Source organism: Madurella fahalii (assembly GCF_045866475.1).
Source record: "Madurella fahalii IFM 68171 DNA, scaffold_1, whole genome shotgun sequence".
NCBI classification, from domain to species: domain Eukaryota; kingdom Fungi; phylum Ascomycota; class Sordariomycetes; order Sordariales; genus Madurella; species Madurella fahalii.
In genome coordinates, this window is record NW_027263971.1 from 5,141,008 (window position 1) to 5,155,296 (window position 14,289).

Below are 14,289 nucleotides of genomic sequence, written 5' to 3' on the forward strand. Positions count from 1 at the left end.
CGTCGGCCCAAACAGACACAGAAACCCCGAGTGTTGGGCAAGACCACTCCGCCCCCTCCCAGGTCTGTGAAACAGGCTGTTGATTGTTATTACGGTAACCAGAGCACACGTACGCACATGACCCATTGTCGAACTCGACGTCGCCTCAACTACCAGCGACCCAAATGTCACAGCTCGAATCGGACGACGAAGAGTACCGGCCGCATGACCAGAGTGGCACAGAATCTGATGGTCTGCCCGATGGACAGGTGCAGGGCGGTATAGAAGCTGGCGAGAGCCCAGACGAGGGCCACGAGCCGCGCGGGGAACACGCGGGCACGGCCGATATGGAAATGGAGGACGGCATGCTTGCCCGAGACCTGCCCCAGAAGACGGCATTTTATGACCTTGTCGCAGAGCGGCAGATGACGCAGACCGACGCCAAGTTGTTCTACCAGCGGCGCCAGGCTGATGCTCGTAGCCCGATGCACCCATCCGCACAATTTTCGCCGCAGGGCAGCCCACTCCTCTCGGCTGGTCCGGGTCCCGGCTCGTCCCAGATGGCTGCCGACCTTCCGTCAAACCTGGGGAATAGCCTCAGCAGCCTTAGGCTCTCTGAGCTTGATTCAGGCACCATCCCTGAGCCGGAGCCCGGCCACCCCCTCAAGAGGGAAACGAGTTATTTTGGTGCCGACAACCTCCCTAGCCGCGGCAGCTACGCTCAGGTGAACAACGCAGCGGTGCCGTCTGGGAATCAGATAGACGCGGCAGTTCAGCAGCAGACGCCCCTCAATACCGGTTCCTTCGCGGGCGTTGGTAACAGCGCCTACACGGATGAAGACCCTCAAATCACGGCCGAGCTCAGCACTATATTCAAGAGCATTCAGAAAGTCTTGGACATCCGGCGCAAGTACATACGACTGTCACTTCAAGGGCCTAATGACAATCCCAAGGATGATCCGAGTTGGAACATCTACCCCCCGCCTCCAGAACCGGCGTGGACCGAGGAGCGAGAGAAGGCCGCCCGGAGCACGACCGGTCAGAATAGCGCCAACAACAGCTTGCAGAACAGTTTGGTTCTGAATGTTGACAAGCAGCGCCCCGGTGACCAAGCTTCGGACCAACTCCCCGAAACACCGCGTAAGTCGAACGTAAAGCGGCGGAAAGCCGGACAAGATATCGGTGAGGACTTTGACATGGACGACTTGATGCCGATGCCAGGCCCAAGCGAGATGACTTTCCGGCTTGACGACAACGGCGTGTATCAGGTGTACGAAAACGCGGAGTCGGACAAGGCGGGCAAGCCGATTGTTAATGTGCCCACGATCAAGGAGTATTATCTGGACCTCGAAGAGATCCTGAACGTGTCCTCGGATGGCCCCAGCAAGAGCTTTGCGTTCCGGCGTCTGCAGTATCTGGAGGGCAAGTTCAACCTGTATGTGCTCCTTAACGAGTACCAGGAAACGGCCGACAGCAAGAGGGTGCCGCACCGGGACTTTTACAATGTAAGGAAGGTTGACACTCACGTCCATCATTCCGCCTGCATGAACCAGAAGCACCTGCTACGCTTCATCAAGAGCAAGATGAAGAAGTATCCCGACGAGATTGTCTTGTACCGAGATGGCAAGCACTTGACTCTGGCTGAGGTGTTTGAGAGCATCAACCTCACGGCATACGACCTCAGCATCGACACGCTAGACATGCACGCGCACAAGGACTCGTTCCACCGCTTCGACAAGTTCAACCTGAAGTACAACCCCATCGGCGAGTCGCGGCTGCGGACCATCTTCCTCAAGACGGATAACTTCATCAAGGGCCGCTACCTGGCCGAGATCACCAAGGAGGTGATTGCCGATCTCGAGTCGAGCAAGTACCAGATGGTCGAGTGGCGCATCTCCATCTACGGCAAGTCGATCGATGAGTGGGACAAGCTCGCGGCCTGGGTGATTGACAATAAACTCTTCTCGCACAACGTCCGGTGGCTGATCCAGATCCCGCGCCTGTACGACGTCTACAAGTCGAGCGGCCTGATGAACTCGTTCGAGCAGATCATCAAGAATCTTTTCCAGCCACTCTTTGAGGTCACAAAGGACCCGTCGAGCCACCCGAAGCTGCACATCTTCCTGCAGCGGGTGGTGGGTCTCGACAGCGTCGACGACGAGAGCAAAGTCGAGCGGCGGTTGTTCAAGAAGTTCCCGGTGCCAAAGGTGTGGGATACGAAGCAGAACCCGCCTTACACGTACTGGATCTACCATCTGTTCGCCAACTTGATGTCGCTGAACACCTGGCGGAAGCAGCGGGGCTTTAACACATTTGTGCTTCGGCCGCATTGCGGAGAGGCGGGCGACAGCGAGCACCTTGCAGTCGCCGCCTTGTGCTGCCACAGCATCAGCCACGGGTTGCTGCTCCGCAAGGTCCCCCTGCTGCAGTACATCTTTTACCTCGAGCAGATCGGCATCGCCATGTCGCCGCTCAGCAACAACGCGCTGTTCCTGGCGTACGAGCGAAATCCGTTCCACCAGTACTTCAAGCGCGGGCTCAACGTGTCGCTCTCGACCGACGACCCGCTCCAGTTTGCGTTCACCAAGGAGCCGCTGATTGAGGAGTATGCAGTCGCGGCACAGATATACAAGCTGAGCTCGGTGGACATGTGCGAGTTGGCAAAGAACTCGGTCAAGCAGAGCGGCTATGAGTTCTCCATCAAGCAGCAGTGGCTAGGCCCGAATTTCCACTTACCGGGGGCGAAGGGCAACACGATGGTCAAAACAAACGTCCCCGATCGGCGGGAAGAGTTCCGTTTCCACACGCTCCTGGAGGAGCTTAGGATGTAAGTTTCGCTTTGGCTTGCAATAGATCTCTGGGATAGCAGATCTAACGTGTGCGTCCGGACAGGGTGGAAAGATACACGGCGCTTGCGACCGACGTGCCGTCCGCGAGCGGCAGCGCCGTGGACCCCAACAGCGTCCCTCTTCCGGTCACGGTGCCCCGGTCTCCGGCGCTATCGTCAAGGGCCACCACCATAGCAGCGGACCCAAAACAACAAAGTCACGCGCAGGGCTCGACGCCGACATGGGGGCCTCAAGTTGGGACTGGGAGCCCGTCCATCATGGCTATCCCCACCTCCCTGAGCCAGTCCCAGCTGTACTCTAGCCCGGTGCTTGCGTCGCCGATGATGGGGCCCGCGTCGGACAGGGACCTGAGCGGCAGTTGGACCCAGTCGGACAGCATACGGGAACCGCACCTCTCGGGCCACGAGCCGAGGTATTTCCCCGGCATGGTGTCGCGCAGCCAGCGAAAGGACAGTACGCGCCAGAGCTCGGTTCACGAGAGCGACGAGGGCGGGAGCCGCAAGGCCCCCAGCAGGAGAGATACGTACAGGGAGGGACCGTCTGAGTAAAAGGATAGATAGATGACTTGGGAGCTGTGGTGCTCTGGGGTGGTGAGTGAGTTGGAGCAGATTATAGAGGAATTGACCGGGCCGCAAAGACACGGAATGGCGGCCGAATTTTCTTCATCCTGTTCTGCTCTATTCGCTGGACGATATGAGACAGCATGTGATGAGCACTAGATATCTGCAATGATCATACAAGCAGATAAAGGGACATCTCGGAGACGACATGCTCGAGAATAGCTTCACGCCAATGTCCAAGGTTTTATGTATGTACATACAATACTCGTACAGCACCCTGAGTTATGTCATGCTCCGGCACTGCGGGTCCACCGAGCTGGCCCGAGAATTTGTGCAACCGGCCCCGCGAGCAGACAGTGCGGCACAGTGCAAGCACAGCAGCAGCGAGGTGAGACGGGATCATCCCACATTTTGCGTTAACCGCAGTTCTGCATTTTGTTGCATAAGTACCTTCGTATAGCCGGAGCGCCTCATGCATGCGAATTCGAAGGGCACTGTCATTCTATCCGCCCATGTCCAGACAATCGACACACGCAAGCAGCATCATCAGCATCCCTTGTCCCAGAACAACACCCCAGTAACCTACCTGGTCCGAGTGGTTCGTCCAGACCCCCCGGTCCGCCGATAACAATACAGATTACCCGCCTTACCAAGACCCAACCCACCAAACCCGACCTCCTTTCGCAGATCCAAACTTCCAATCCGGACACAAGCTTGCGGGCAGACAACGGGCAGACAACGCGCCCTCAATTGTGCACAGACAGCGGGCTCACAACTGCCGCCTGGCATCCTCTCTCTGGACTCGTCATCAAAGCGCCAATTTGGCTGGTCGCCCCGGGGTCTCCTCCGACTGGGCCCGTGCCTGTTTGTAGCGCACTCCCCGACCCAGTCCCACTCCGAACCCAGCCCAACGTCCGGTCTCGACGCGCACGTCAAAAAGAAGGGAGAAAAAAAAAAAAAAAGGAAAAAAAAAGAGAGAGAGAAAAGGTTGCCTGCGCACTAGGTCGCTACAAAACTCCGTCTGGACACGGCCGGCACCCAGCGACTACACGTTGCTTAGACGCAATCCCGCAGCGGCAGCGCGTTGCCGTGACGCCGATGCTGGCTTCTCCCGTCTCAGCTACTTCTGACAGAACTCGACCGCCGCACCAGTAGCAACCATGGGTTTCCTCGGCATCTACAAGGCCCTCTACGACTACGCGCCCCAGGCTGAGGGCGAGCTGCAGATAGCCGAGGGCGACGTGCTCTACGTACTCGAGAAGAGCACCGATGATGACTGGTGGAAGGTCAAGAAGAAGGCGACTGCCGAGGATGACGATGAGCCAGTTGGTTTGGTCCCGAACAACTATGTTGAGGAGGTACGTGCTATCCGGAGAACATGGGGCCCATGACTATACTAAGTGCGTGCGCGTCACGACAGGTCCAACCCCAGGCCAAGGCTCGAGCCCTCTACGAGTACACGAGGCAGACCGACGAGGAGCTGTCTTTCCCCGAGGACGCCCAGCTCACCGTTTTCGACACGTCAGATCCGGACTGGATTCTGGTGGGACACGACGGAGACTATGGCTTTGTCCCGGCCAACTATATCGAAATCGGAGAAGGGGGAGGGAAGGAAGAAGAAGATGAGGTCGAGCCTCCCATGCCGACCCCCCCTCCCCTCCCGGTCCGGACGCCCAGTGATGTCCAGAGCCCGCCCCTCCCCACCAGGAACCCGGTACCATCCGAGCCCAGCACTCCCGCCGCGCCCCCCAGTCCGGCCGCGCCCAACCCGGCGACCATGATCGCAGGCATGATGGCCGCTCGGGCCGGCTCGTCGCAGCAGCCCCCGGCGCCTCTCGACCTCCCGTCCCGGCAGCAGTACGCCGACGACGAGTCCGAGCCCGAGGCCAAGTCCCCTCCGCTCCCCGCCCGGCCACGCGGCGACTCTCACATATCAATAGTCGAGCCAGCTCGCCCGTCCCCGCCGCCAGAACAGCGCAGACGGATTGAATTTGATAGCCCTCGGACCCCGCGGACGGCCCCGCTTACCCCGGGTGATTTCCACATGTACAACATCAACGAGATGGTGTCCATCATGGGCAAGAAGAAGAAAATGCCGACCACGCTGGGAATCAATCTGAGGACAGGCATCATCTTGATCGCCCCCGAGCACGCCCAAGACGGCCCGTCGATGGAATGGACGGCCGATCGCATGACGCACTACTCGCGCGAGGGCAAGCACGTGTTTATGGAGCTGGTTAAGCCGAGCAAGAGCATCGACTTTCATGCGGGAGCAAAGGACACCGCTGAGGAGATTGTTGCCATGCTCGGCGAGCTCGCCGGGGCCGTCCGCGCTGAAGGGCTGCGGGAGGTCATCATGGCCGCTACGGCCCAGAGGCCGATACAGCAGAAGAAGGGCGTCGTCATGTACGACTTCATGGCACAGGGGGACGACGAGGTCACGGTCAGCATTGGGGACGAGGTCATCGTGCTCGACGATACCAAGAGCGACGAGTGGTGGATGGTGCGCCGTGTCAAGAACCAGAGGGAGGGCGTCGTGCCGAGCAGCTACATCGAAGTTACCGGGATCCTCGACACCCCCGTGCCCGCTGCAACCTCCGGCGTCAATGCCGGCAAATCCACGGTCGAGCAGAACCGGATGGAAGAGGCCCGCTTGACCAAAGAGGCTATCAAGGCGGGGCAGCGCGAGGATCAGCGCGAGAGGGACAAGGCGCGATCTCATGAGGTAGGCCCTGGGTTGCTTTTGCCAGAGCGGAATAGTAGTCTGTTGGCCAGAAATAGTAACACAGGGGGGCAACAGCGAAGCAGACGCGAGAACGGCCGGACCGAGGCTTCGGGCTCGTCCAAGTCGAATGGAAAGTCGAGTAAGTCTGGTTCGGTATCACGAATTCCGGGACTCCCGTGCTAATCCGGCTCCAGAACCCGACCCCTCTAAAGTCCGCACTTGGACGGATCGCACCAAGTCCTTCACCGTCGACGCACAGTTCCTGGGTATCAAGGACGGCAAGCTCAACCTCCACAAGACGAACGGCGTCAGGATCGCCGTCCCCGTCGCCAAGATGTCGCTCGAGGACTTGGAATATGTCGAGCGGATGACGGGCATCTCTCTGGACGAGGACAAGCCGCTGTCCGATCTCAAGAAGCGCGCGGCAGGCGATAGTTCGCGAAGCGGATCGGGCATCAAAGTTGGCGCTTCTGTGCAACCCAAGAAGCCGGATTACGACTGGTTCCAGTTCTTCTTGTCGTGTGATGTCCAACCGGGTCTCTGCGAGCGCTATGCCCAGGCTTTTGCCAGGGAGTCGATGGATGAGAGCGTCCTCCCCGATGTCGACGCCACCGTGCTGCGAAATCTGGGTCTGCGCGAAGGCGACATCATCAAGGTGACGCGATTCCTGGACGCCAAGTATTGCCGGGGTAAGAAGGCCACCGGCGGCGATGACGAAGCGGCCGGAGGCCTGTTTTCTGGCCCGGGAGGGGCTCTGCGGAACAACACCAGGAAAGGACGTCCTGCTCCTCCCGTGGAGACCAACAACACAGTTGATCCGAATGCGTTCTCTCAGCAGAAGGCCTCTGCTACAGGTGAGACCAAAACGCCATCTCCGACCTCGGCAGCGACCACTCCAGCGGCGACGAAGCCTACCGGCGGATTCGAAGATGACGCCTGGGATGTGAAGCCTGCCAAGACGTCGGAACCAGCCGCACAGCCGGCGCCGACACCAACGGCAGCCAGTGCCCCGGCCGCGTCCCCTGCTACTCCCGCCGCTGCTGTCCCCGCGCCGAGCACCGCGAAACTCACCGGATCGATGCAGGAGCTGTCTCTGCTCACGCAGCCACTCACCCCCGAGAAAGTCCAGCCTCCAGCCCCAGTCCCACCACCGCTGAACCTGGCGCCGGCTCCCGCGCCCGCTCCAGCACCCACCTCAGCTCCTGCACAGATAGCCCAGCCTACTGGTGCAACCCCGGGCTTCTTCAGCGGCATGCAGCCGCCGGCCATCAACGGTACGCAACAACAGCAGCTCCCGCAGGCCATCGCCCGCCAACGACCCATGGCACCACAGTATACACAGGGCCAAGGCGGTCTGATGCCTCCGCCCCCGCCGTCCCGCCCGCTCTCGGCGCCGCAATCGGCGCAGCCGAGCGCGTTTGCGCCACCGCCCTTACAACCGCAGATGACGGGCTACCAGACGCAGGTCGCGCCGCCGGGACAGAGTCTGAACGAGGTGGCTCAGGCCAGGATGCAGCAGCAGTACGCTCAGATGCAGCAACAACAACAACAACAGCCGCTCATGCCTATGATGACGGGCATGCCTGGGCCTGCTGGCCAGTTTATGGCTCCCCAACCGACGGGCATGCTCGGGGTTGGTGTGCCGGGGATGCAGATGGGCCTGCAGCCGCAACCCACTGGGTTCAGTCCCATAAGCCAATTCCCGCAGCAGCCACAAATAGGCGGAGGGCTGCCTGCGCCGCTTGAACCGCAGCGGACGGCTGTGCCTACTCCCACCGGGCCAATGGGGATGGGCATGGGCATGGGGATGAATATGGGGATGGGCGGCATGAACCCGTTGGGGATGCAACAACAACAACCACAACCGCAGCCCATGCAGCCCATGCAGCCTCAGCCGACGGGCTTTGGGACGAGTACCCCGCCGACAACCGGAGGGCTGCACACTCCGATGCAGCCGCTAGTGCCGCAGAAGACGGGGCCGCCGCCGCCGGTCAGATTTGGGGTTACCGAGGGCGCGAAGAAATTGGCTCCGCAGCCTACCGGGAGGAGGGCGAATTTGGCTGCTGCTAGTGAGTTTCTCCTTTCATCTGTTCTTCGCTGAGCATTTGTTTGTACTTTTGGGTAACTAACCGGATTATTACTGTTTACAGCGCCTGATAATCCGTTTGGTTTTTGAGCAACCTTTAGTCTTGTTACTAGTACTTGACTTGGGGCCCGAAACTCAAGGTAGTAGTTAAGCACTGACACATCCAGCGGCAAAGCACGTCTCGGAGATGTGGTCTGCCAGGCCATCCATGGTTGTAGTTACTGCCTACAGGTCTCGGGACTGACGCAGGGCGCACTCCTAGTGTTGGCTGAGGAAATCTGGGGAGGCAAGCTTAAGCAGCAACAGCAGCAGCAGCATTGTTCGGAATTCAACCATCTATCTGTACCATCAACAAAAGAGAACAGGAAGCGTGTGGCGGTTACGATCGAGATTTGGTTCCATTCTGCTGTGGCTTGCTTACTGGAGGAGAGCATCATATATGTGTTCTAGAAGGGGGGGAGTGGCTTTGGAAGTGACGCAGATGAAAGGAAGAAGGGAGGGTTTTTGGGGGGGGAGGGGTTCAGAAGGAAAACACGATCAACCCGGCTCCGTGACTAGTGGGACTAACTACTACTACCCTGCACCGCTCCATCGTACGAGTGCTGCACGCTCAGCCTGTCTGATTCCCCCCCCCCCCCCTCCCTCCCTCGAGACCAACAATATAGTACCTCGCTAGGTACTTAGCGGGTATCTATTCTGGCCTGCCTGGTATTCCTTGGCGGCTGTTGAAGCCCTACGTACATAGATATTGCGGGTCATCGGATTGGACTAGCCTAGAAGCGAGCGAGAGGGCCTGCTTTTGCCATTAGCTCTGTTCCTGCGTTTGATATTGGTCTCTCTGCTTGTTTGGTTTGGGTGTCGACTGGCAAGGGGTTCGCTGCATTTTAGCCTTTCACTTGCATACTTAGCTAGGTAGTCTATCTTGTAATGAGTAGTTTTCCACAGGGGTCCTTGCTCGATAGCAAGGCTGGGTTGAGCTGAGCTCCCCCGGTGAGTCGTTGTGGTCCCATTCCCGAGGGCATTGCTGGCTGACAGGTCATGTCGGGGACTTGTTTTCGGATATCACACTCGCTACTGGGTATAATGCGCACAGCCTAACCACGCTTGCGAGGCCACTGGCGGCTCCATTGCTAACGCTGAGTCAAGAAAATCAAACGTTTACCGAATGATAATAGCAGGCGATACAAACGAAGTAGTCCGTACCGTTGTATCAACCGCCCTTCCGCCGCAGCGTGATCGAGTCATGCTCTCGGCAAGACCAACAGCGAAGCACTTCATAGACGATTTCATCTCTATATATTTAGCTCGGTACTAGAATAGCAAACGCTAGTAGACAAAACCGGGAGCCCGACCTTTGCCGTTCCATTTCGGTCCGATATGAGCGGCAAGAGGAAAGCGAATGGAGAGTCAAAAAATCCGTCGAATGTCATGCAGTCCGATCCGATCCGATTGCGATGTGCCCTACCATGTCATAAAAAATCCTCCCTCCTCCCTTCCGTTCCCTGGCCTGACTGTATCCATGCCGACACGTACGCCACAAAAGCGACTCTATTCAACACCAGAATCCCCATCTTACACGCGCCACTCCAGCACCATCTCAGGTCCCACCGCTTAAACGAAGCACCACGCCCAGACCGTCCCCCTGGTAACAAGCCACTCAACCCTCATTGGATAGTACCCTCCCGCAACTCGTCGCTATCCGGCACAACATCCTCGATGGAATGCCTCCTCCGGTGCCTGAGCGTCATCTGGTCCTTATCCACCGCAGCAGCGGAAACCTCGGGCTTTGCCACCGCGCCAGCCGGCAACGGCTCCCTCTTCCCAGCCTTGGGGGGCTCGAACCGCTTGCGGACGGCGGTGATCATCTTGAAGAACCAGTACCAGTTGAGGGTATTCAGCACCAGATTGCTGACCACATACAGGCCGGCCAACCAGAGGGGCACCGGCGCCGCATCCCGCGCGAAGAACATAATGTTGCGATCCACGTCGTAGGCCGTGGACGGGTCGGAGAAGGCAGCAGCGATGTAGGCTTCCGAGGGCCGGGTCTGGATCGCCTGCCACATGTCGACGTAGACGACGGCCGACTGCCAGGTGCCCCAGACAAGGCGGCAGCTGAAGAAGGTGGCGAGGAGGGCGATGCCGTTGTAGAGCTGGGGTTTGGAACCGGTCATGTTGAGCTTATCAAAGAACCAGTGAATGTTGAGGAAGGGGGTGGAGAGCTCGTAGAGGATGAAGACGGGCGAGTAGTAGTTGAGGAAGGGACGCTGGGACGAAGAGTCAGTATTGTCTCCAGCGAAAGGGGGGGGGGTTCGGAGCGGGACTCACAAAGCCAAACGTGTACACAACCAGCGCACTGATTGCGTGGGCGAGCAGGCCCAGGCCGAAGATGTCCAGATTCAGCAGCGTGATGCCCAGGTCCCAGACGAAATAGCCGGCCGCCAGAGCCTGGATCATGCCCGACGCGCCGGTATACCCCCAGACACGCTGCTCAAAGTCCATGTTCTTACGCTCCTCGTCGGCAAACATGGCCCAGAGGGCGAGGATGTTGATCAGCACGCTCTGGACGAGCGACACGACGTGGGCGTCCCAGTTGGCCTTCTTGGCGCGGTGGTTGCGCGGGTAGAACTGCGGGAACAGCCATGTCGAGAGCCAGGGCGACACGACCGTGTGGACGAAGGTGTAGAGGAGGGCGGCGCCGACGACTTCGTGAACGTGCAGCGACAGTGTCGGCAGCGAGAGCCGTTCGGCCCACGGCTCGACGGCCTTGCTTAAGGCCGGGATCGGCGGGAATGGGAACGGATCGCGCATTGTTCGATTACCGGTGTTACTGTTTTTTTTGGCAGAAAACAAGGCTGCACCCGGTGGAAGGAAAACGCAGCTAATGCCGGGGGCCGGCGTCTTTCTAAACGATGGAAGAGCGGATGACGAGGTTGCGGCTGATGGCGGTCACCAGGCACGAGCACAGGCACGGCACAGGCACAGGCACAGGCACCGGCAGCTAGGCGGGTGATGCACGGTGAAGGGAGGTGGTGAGAGGTTGCGCTTCTGCAGGGTCAGCGGGCCATGTGCTCCGTCGTCATTCGTGCGTCGCTCGCCTTTCCACTGATTTTAGTATAGTATTAAGAGCTCGCAGGCTGCAGAGGGAAGTCATCAATCATGGGCCCCTTTGGAGCTTGCGTTTTTGTTGGGACCAAATCCCGACCTTGGCGGGTCGAGGCCCGCCTGCGCCTATCAGGGCCGCGATAGGCAAGTATATGCGACATGGATCGAACACTGAGAAGCCGTAATAAGGCGACAGCACGAGGTACACTGTACATGCAAGCGGGGCCATTGGGTGCCCGGCGGGGCTGACTGTTCATGACCTGGACTGAGGACCGCCCTGTCTTGGAGCTCTCTGTCACATGAAACCCTTGTACTGGGATCAACCTTTTCGGCCATGACCCCTGTCTCTGCCTGCCGCTCTCACTGAAAGCTGCCTACCTTAGTCACCTTAGTCAGGAGAGCATTTTCATCCAAACAACATCGAAGAAACAGCCCTAGGGAGGTGAGTGCCTAGAAAATTATAATTTTCTCCAAGATGCAGTTATCAGACGTATTTGCAGCCGGGGAGACCAACACTCGTTTTAGCCAAAACGGGGCAGCTTAAACCAAGCTGGCTCCGGAATGCACCCACTGAATTGACTTCCCAAAACCTGCCATCATCCACTATCCCGCTGTAATCGCTCCGAAGCACATCCAGCACACGACAGTACTGCTCTGTAGACTGCCCTACCCCATTCTGGCACGACTCAACCTTGTCTCGCCGTCTGGATCCGTCTAAGGGTTCGTCGGGGGTTGCGGTTCGCGAGATGGCGAGACCATCGTACCGTGTCCGTCGGCGTTTCGCGTTCGTGATTGTCGGCCTAACATCCCTTGGGATTTGGTGGCTATATGCAAATCTCGGCCACTGGACGACGCTCCCTTGCCGGAGGTGGCGCATATACCTCCCATCCTGGCGAGGATGCAGCGATAAGAGTACCCAATCTTCATCCCGACCCATCTTCACCCCGTAACCTCCTTCAACAGCTCAGACACCGTCACAGCGCTGTATCCCCTTCTTTTCATCTCGGGCAGCACCTTCCGCAGCATTGGCTCCGTCCAGCTCCGCCGGTCATGGCAGACGATAATCCCCCCAGGGCTCAACATGCTCAGCACATGCCTGGCATTCACCCACGCGTACCCGATCTGCGCGTCGTGCGGATAGATGCTGCCCAGGACAAGCCGGAACCCCATCCTCCTCGCCACACCCCTTATCCTCTCGCTAAAAAACCCCGACCCGGGCCGGTAGTATCTCCCCTTCCCCCACCCACCCCCCTGCCCGACCCCGGGGCCGTTGTCCCGATACGGCAGCGGCATCCCCTCGTCCTCGTACGCCTTCTCGATCATGCCCTGCACCTCCCTCATCTGGCGCTCGAGCTCCGCGCTCGACAGCAGCCGCGCCGGCTCGTCGCGCATGCCGTGGTTGCCCAGCTCGTGGCCGGCGCGCACGATCTCGCGCAGCACGTCCTCGCGGCCGGGGACCTGCGAGCCGATGACGAAGAAGGTGGCGCGCGCCCCCGACGCCGCCAGCGCCGCCAGGATGCCGCGCGTGTGGTCCGACGGCGCGTCGTCGATGGTCAGCGCCACCAGCGGCTTGGTCGGCGGCAGCCACACCCGGAAGAGCACGTCGGTCCAGCGGTGCGAGAGGTGGCGGATGAGCGGGGACGGGGGTTTGTAGATTACGTATGCCGGCAGGACGAGGACGACGGCCAATACGAGGAGCAGGAGGATGGTGGCCATGCGTCGGCGGCGGGCGCGGCGGCGGAGGGTGGAAGGGAGGCGGAGGAGATGGGGGAGCATTGAATTGGGAAGGGCGAGGGGGTCGTTTTTGGTTTATTACTAGGATGGCATTTGTCGAGAGAGAGACTGCCACATTTTCCGGTTTCCAATAGAAAGAAGGGGGGGAGGGGGGATTGTTGGGATGGAAAAAGGAAAAAGGGATATGGCGATCAGGAAATTGAATCAATCGATAAGATAAGGGATGAGATGGGATTCTGGGGGCTGGCATTTTGGCTTGCCGAAATGGCAGCCCAGACCCACCTGCCATTATTCTTACCGATAATCATCAAAATATTCCAATAAAAAAAGAAAAAAAAAAAAAAAAGGAGAGACTGACTTGGAATCAATCTACAACCCCATTTCGGCCCTCAGCTATATTCCCACCAACTTTCCACTCCATCACACTCTCAAAGCATCCACTCCTGCATTCTCCTGCAGGACTTGCCTCCAATTAACACCACGAGTAACATTCCAAACATTCAGGTCCCGAGCAGAAAAGATTAAACGAGATGCCGGCTTCTCCCCGTTGTCGTAGCTGTGCGGCTCCAGCTACTCGCGAATCCAGGTAGTACTGCAGGCTCATGACGGAGCTGAACAATAGTGGCTCCAGTTGTTCCATGCTCTGTTGCATCATCCTGGCCGGGCCGTATTGGTGGTTGAGAGAATCAAACTCGTGTCTCTGGAAAAACTACACTATCTTTAGTTGGAGCGCAGTCCAGAGCATTAATCCTAGATTCCGCTGATATGAGAATGTTATCATCAGTCACGTATACCTCTCCAATCATGGATCTTTCTGGCGAAGTTGAGCTGGAAGATGCACTCCCACGCTGTGAACGGTTACCCGTGGCTGGGCGCTTTGGGTATTGCTTGCCCGCAATACTACACCAAGATGGGCCTATGTGAAGGGTGGAGAAGCTTGTTTCTGTGCTTACGGCGATAATGGGCACCCTAAGCTGGGACTTGCATAGAATAATGCCCCTTTGGTTCGTTGGTGTCAGGACGCAGATGTCATGGGCGGCCGGACATGACACAACTCAGTAGGTCTGAAGATGCCGCCTACTCTCGAGAACGGCGGTGAACATAGCGGTCCTCTGTACTGCGTTACGCTCACTGACATTCGATACTATACCGAAAGTACTGCCTCCAGTGGTCATGTCAATAAAATTGATTTGAACACAGTCAGGCTAAACTTGTTATTACGACAAAGCGGTCCGTTCCTTACCGTAGTAGATG

General features: G+C 58.4%; 4 protein-coding genes across 4 annotated transcripts; 2 read left to right on the plus strand and 2 right to left on the minus strand.

The window, feature by feature from the left end:
- Window positions 1-164: 164 nt before the first annotated feature.
- AMD1 (AMP deaminase) lies at window positions 165-3,376 on the plus strand (the record flags this gene model as incomplete). The annotated part of the gene is made up of 2 exons (XM_071057003.1): window positions 165-2,806; window positions 2,872-3,376. 2 exons carry the CDS (start codon window positions 165-167, stop codon window positions 3,374-3,376), a joined length of 3,147 nt encoding a protein of 1,048 aa, XP_070913104.1.
- Window positions 3,377-4,548: 1,172 nt separating this feature from the next.
- Window positions 4,549-8,289, plus strand: MFIFM68171_01582 (Actin cytoskeleton-regulatory complex protein SLA1; the record flags this gene model as incomplete). Its single annotated transcript, XM_071057004.1, has 6 exons — window positions 4,549-4,746; window positions 4,809-6,113; window positions 6,189-6,252; window positions 6,308-7,875; window positions 7,984-8,182; window positions 8,264-8,289. The coding sequence occupies 6 exons, from the start codon at window positions 4,549-4,551 to the stop codon at window positions 8,287-8,289; spliced, it is 3,360 nt and encodes a 1,119-aa protein (XP_070913105.1).
- Window positions 8,290-9,863: 1,574 nt separating this feature from the next.
- On the minus strand, window positions 9,864-11,007 carry MFIFM68171_01583 (TRAM, LAG1 and CLN8 domain-containing protein; the record flags this gene model as incomplete). The annotated part of the gene is made up of 2 exons (XM_071057005.1): window positions 9,864-10,463; window positions 10,525-11,007. 2 exons carry the CDS (start codon window positions 11,005-11,007, stop codon window positions 9,864-9,866), a joined length of 1,083 nt encoding a protein of 360 aa, XP_070913106.1.
- A 1,233-nt stretch (window positions 11,008-12,240) lies between these two features.
- On the minus strand, window positions 12,241-13,077 carry MFIFM68171_01584 (chitin deacetylase; the record flags this gene model as incomplete). Its single annotated transcript, XM_071057006.1, has 1 exon — window positions 12,241-13,077. The coding sequence occupies one exon, from the start codon at window positions 13,075-13,077 to the stop codon at window positions 12,241-12,243; it is 837 nt and encodes a 278-aa protein (XP_070913107.1).
- Between the last annotated feature and the right edge of the window lie 1,212 nt (window positions 13,078-14,289).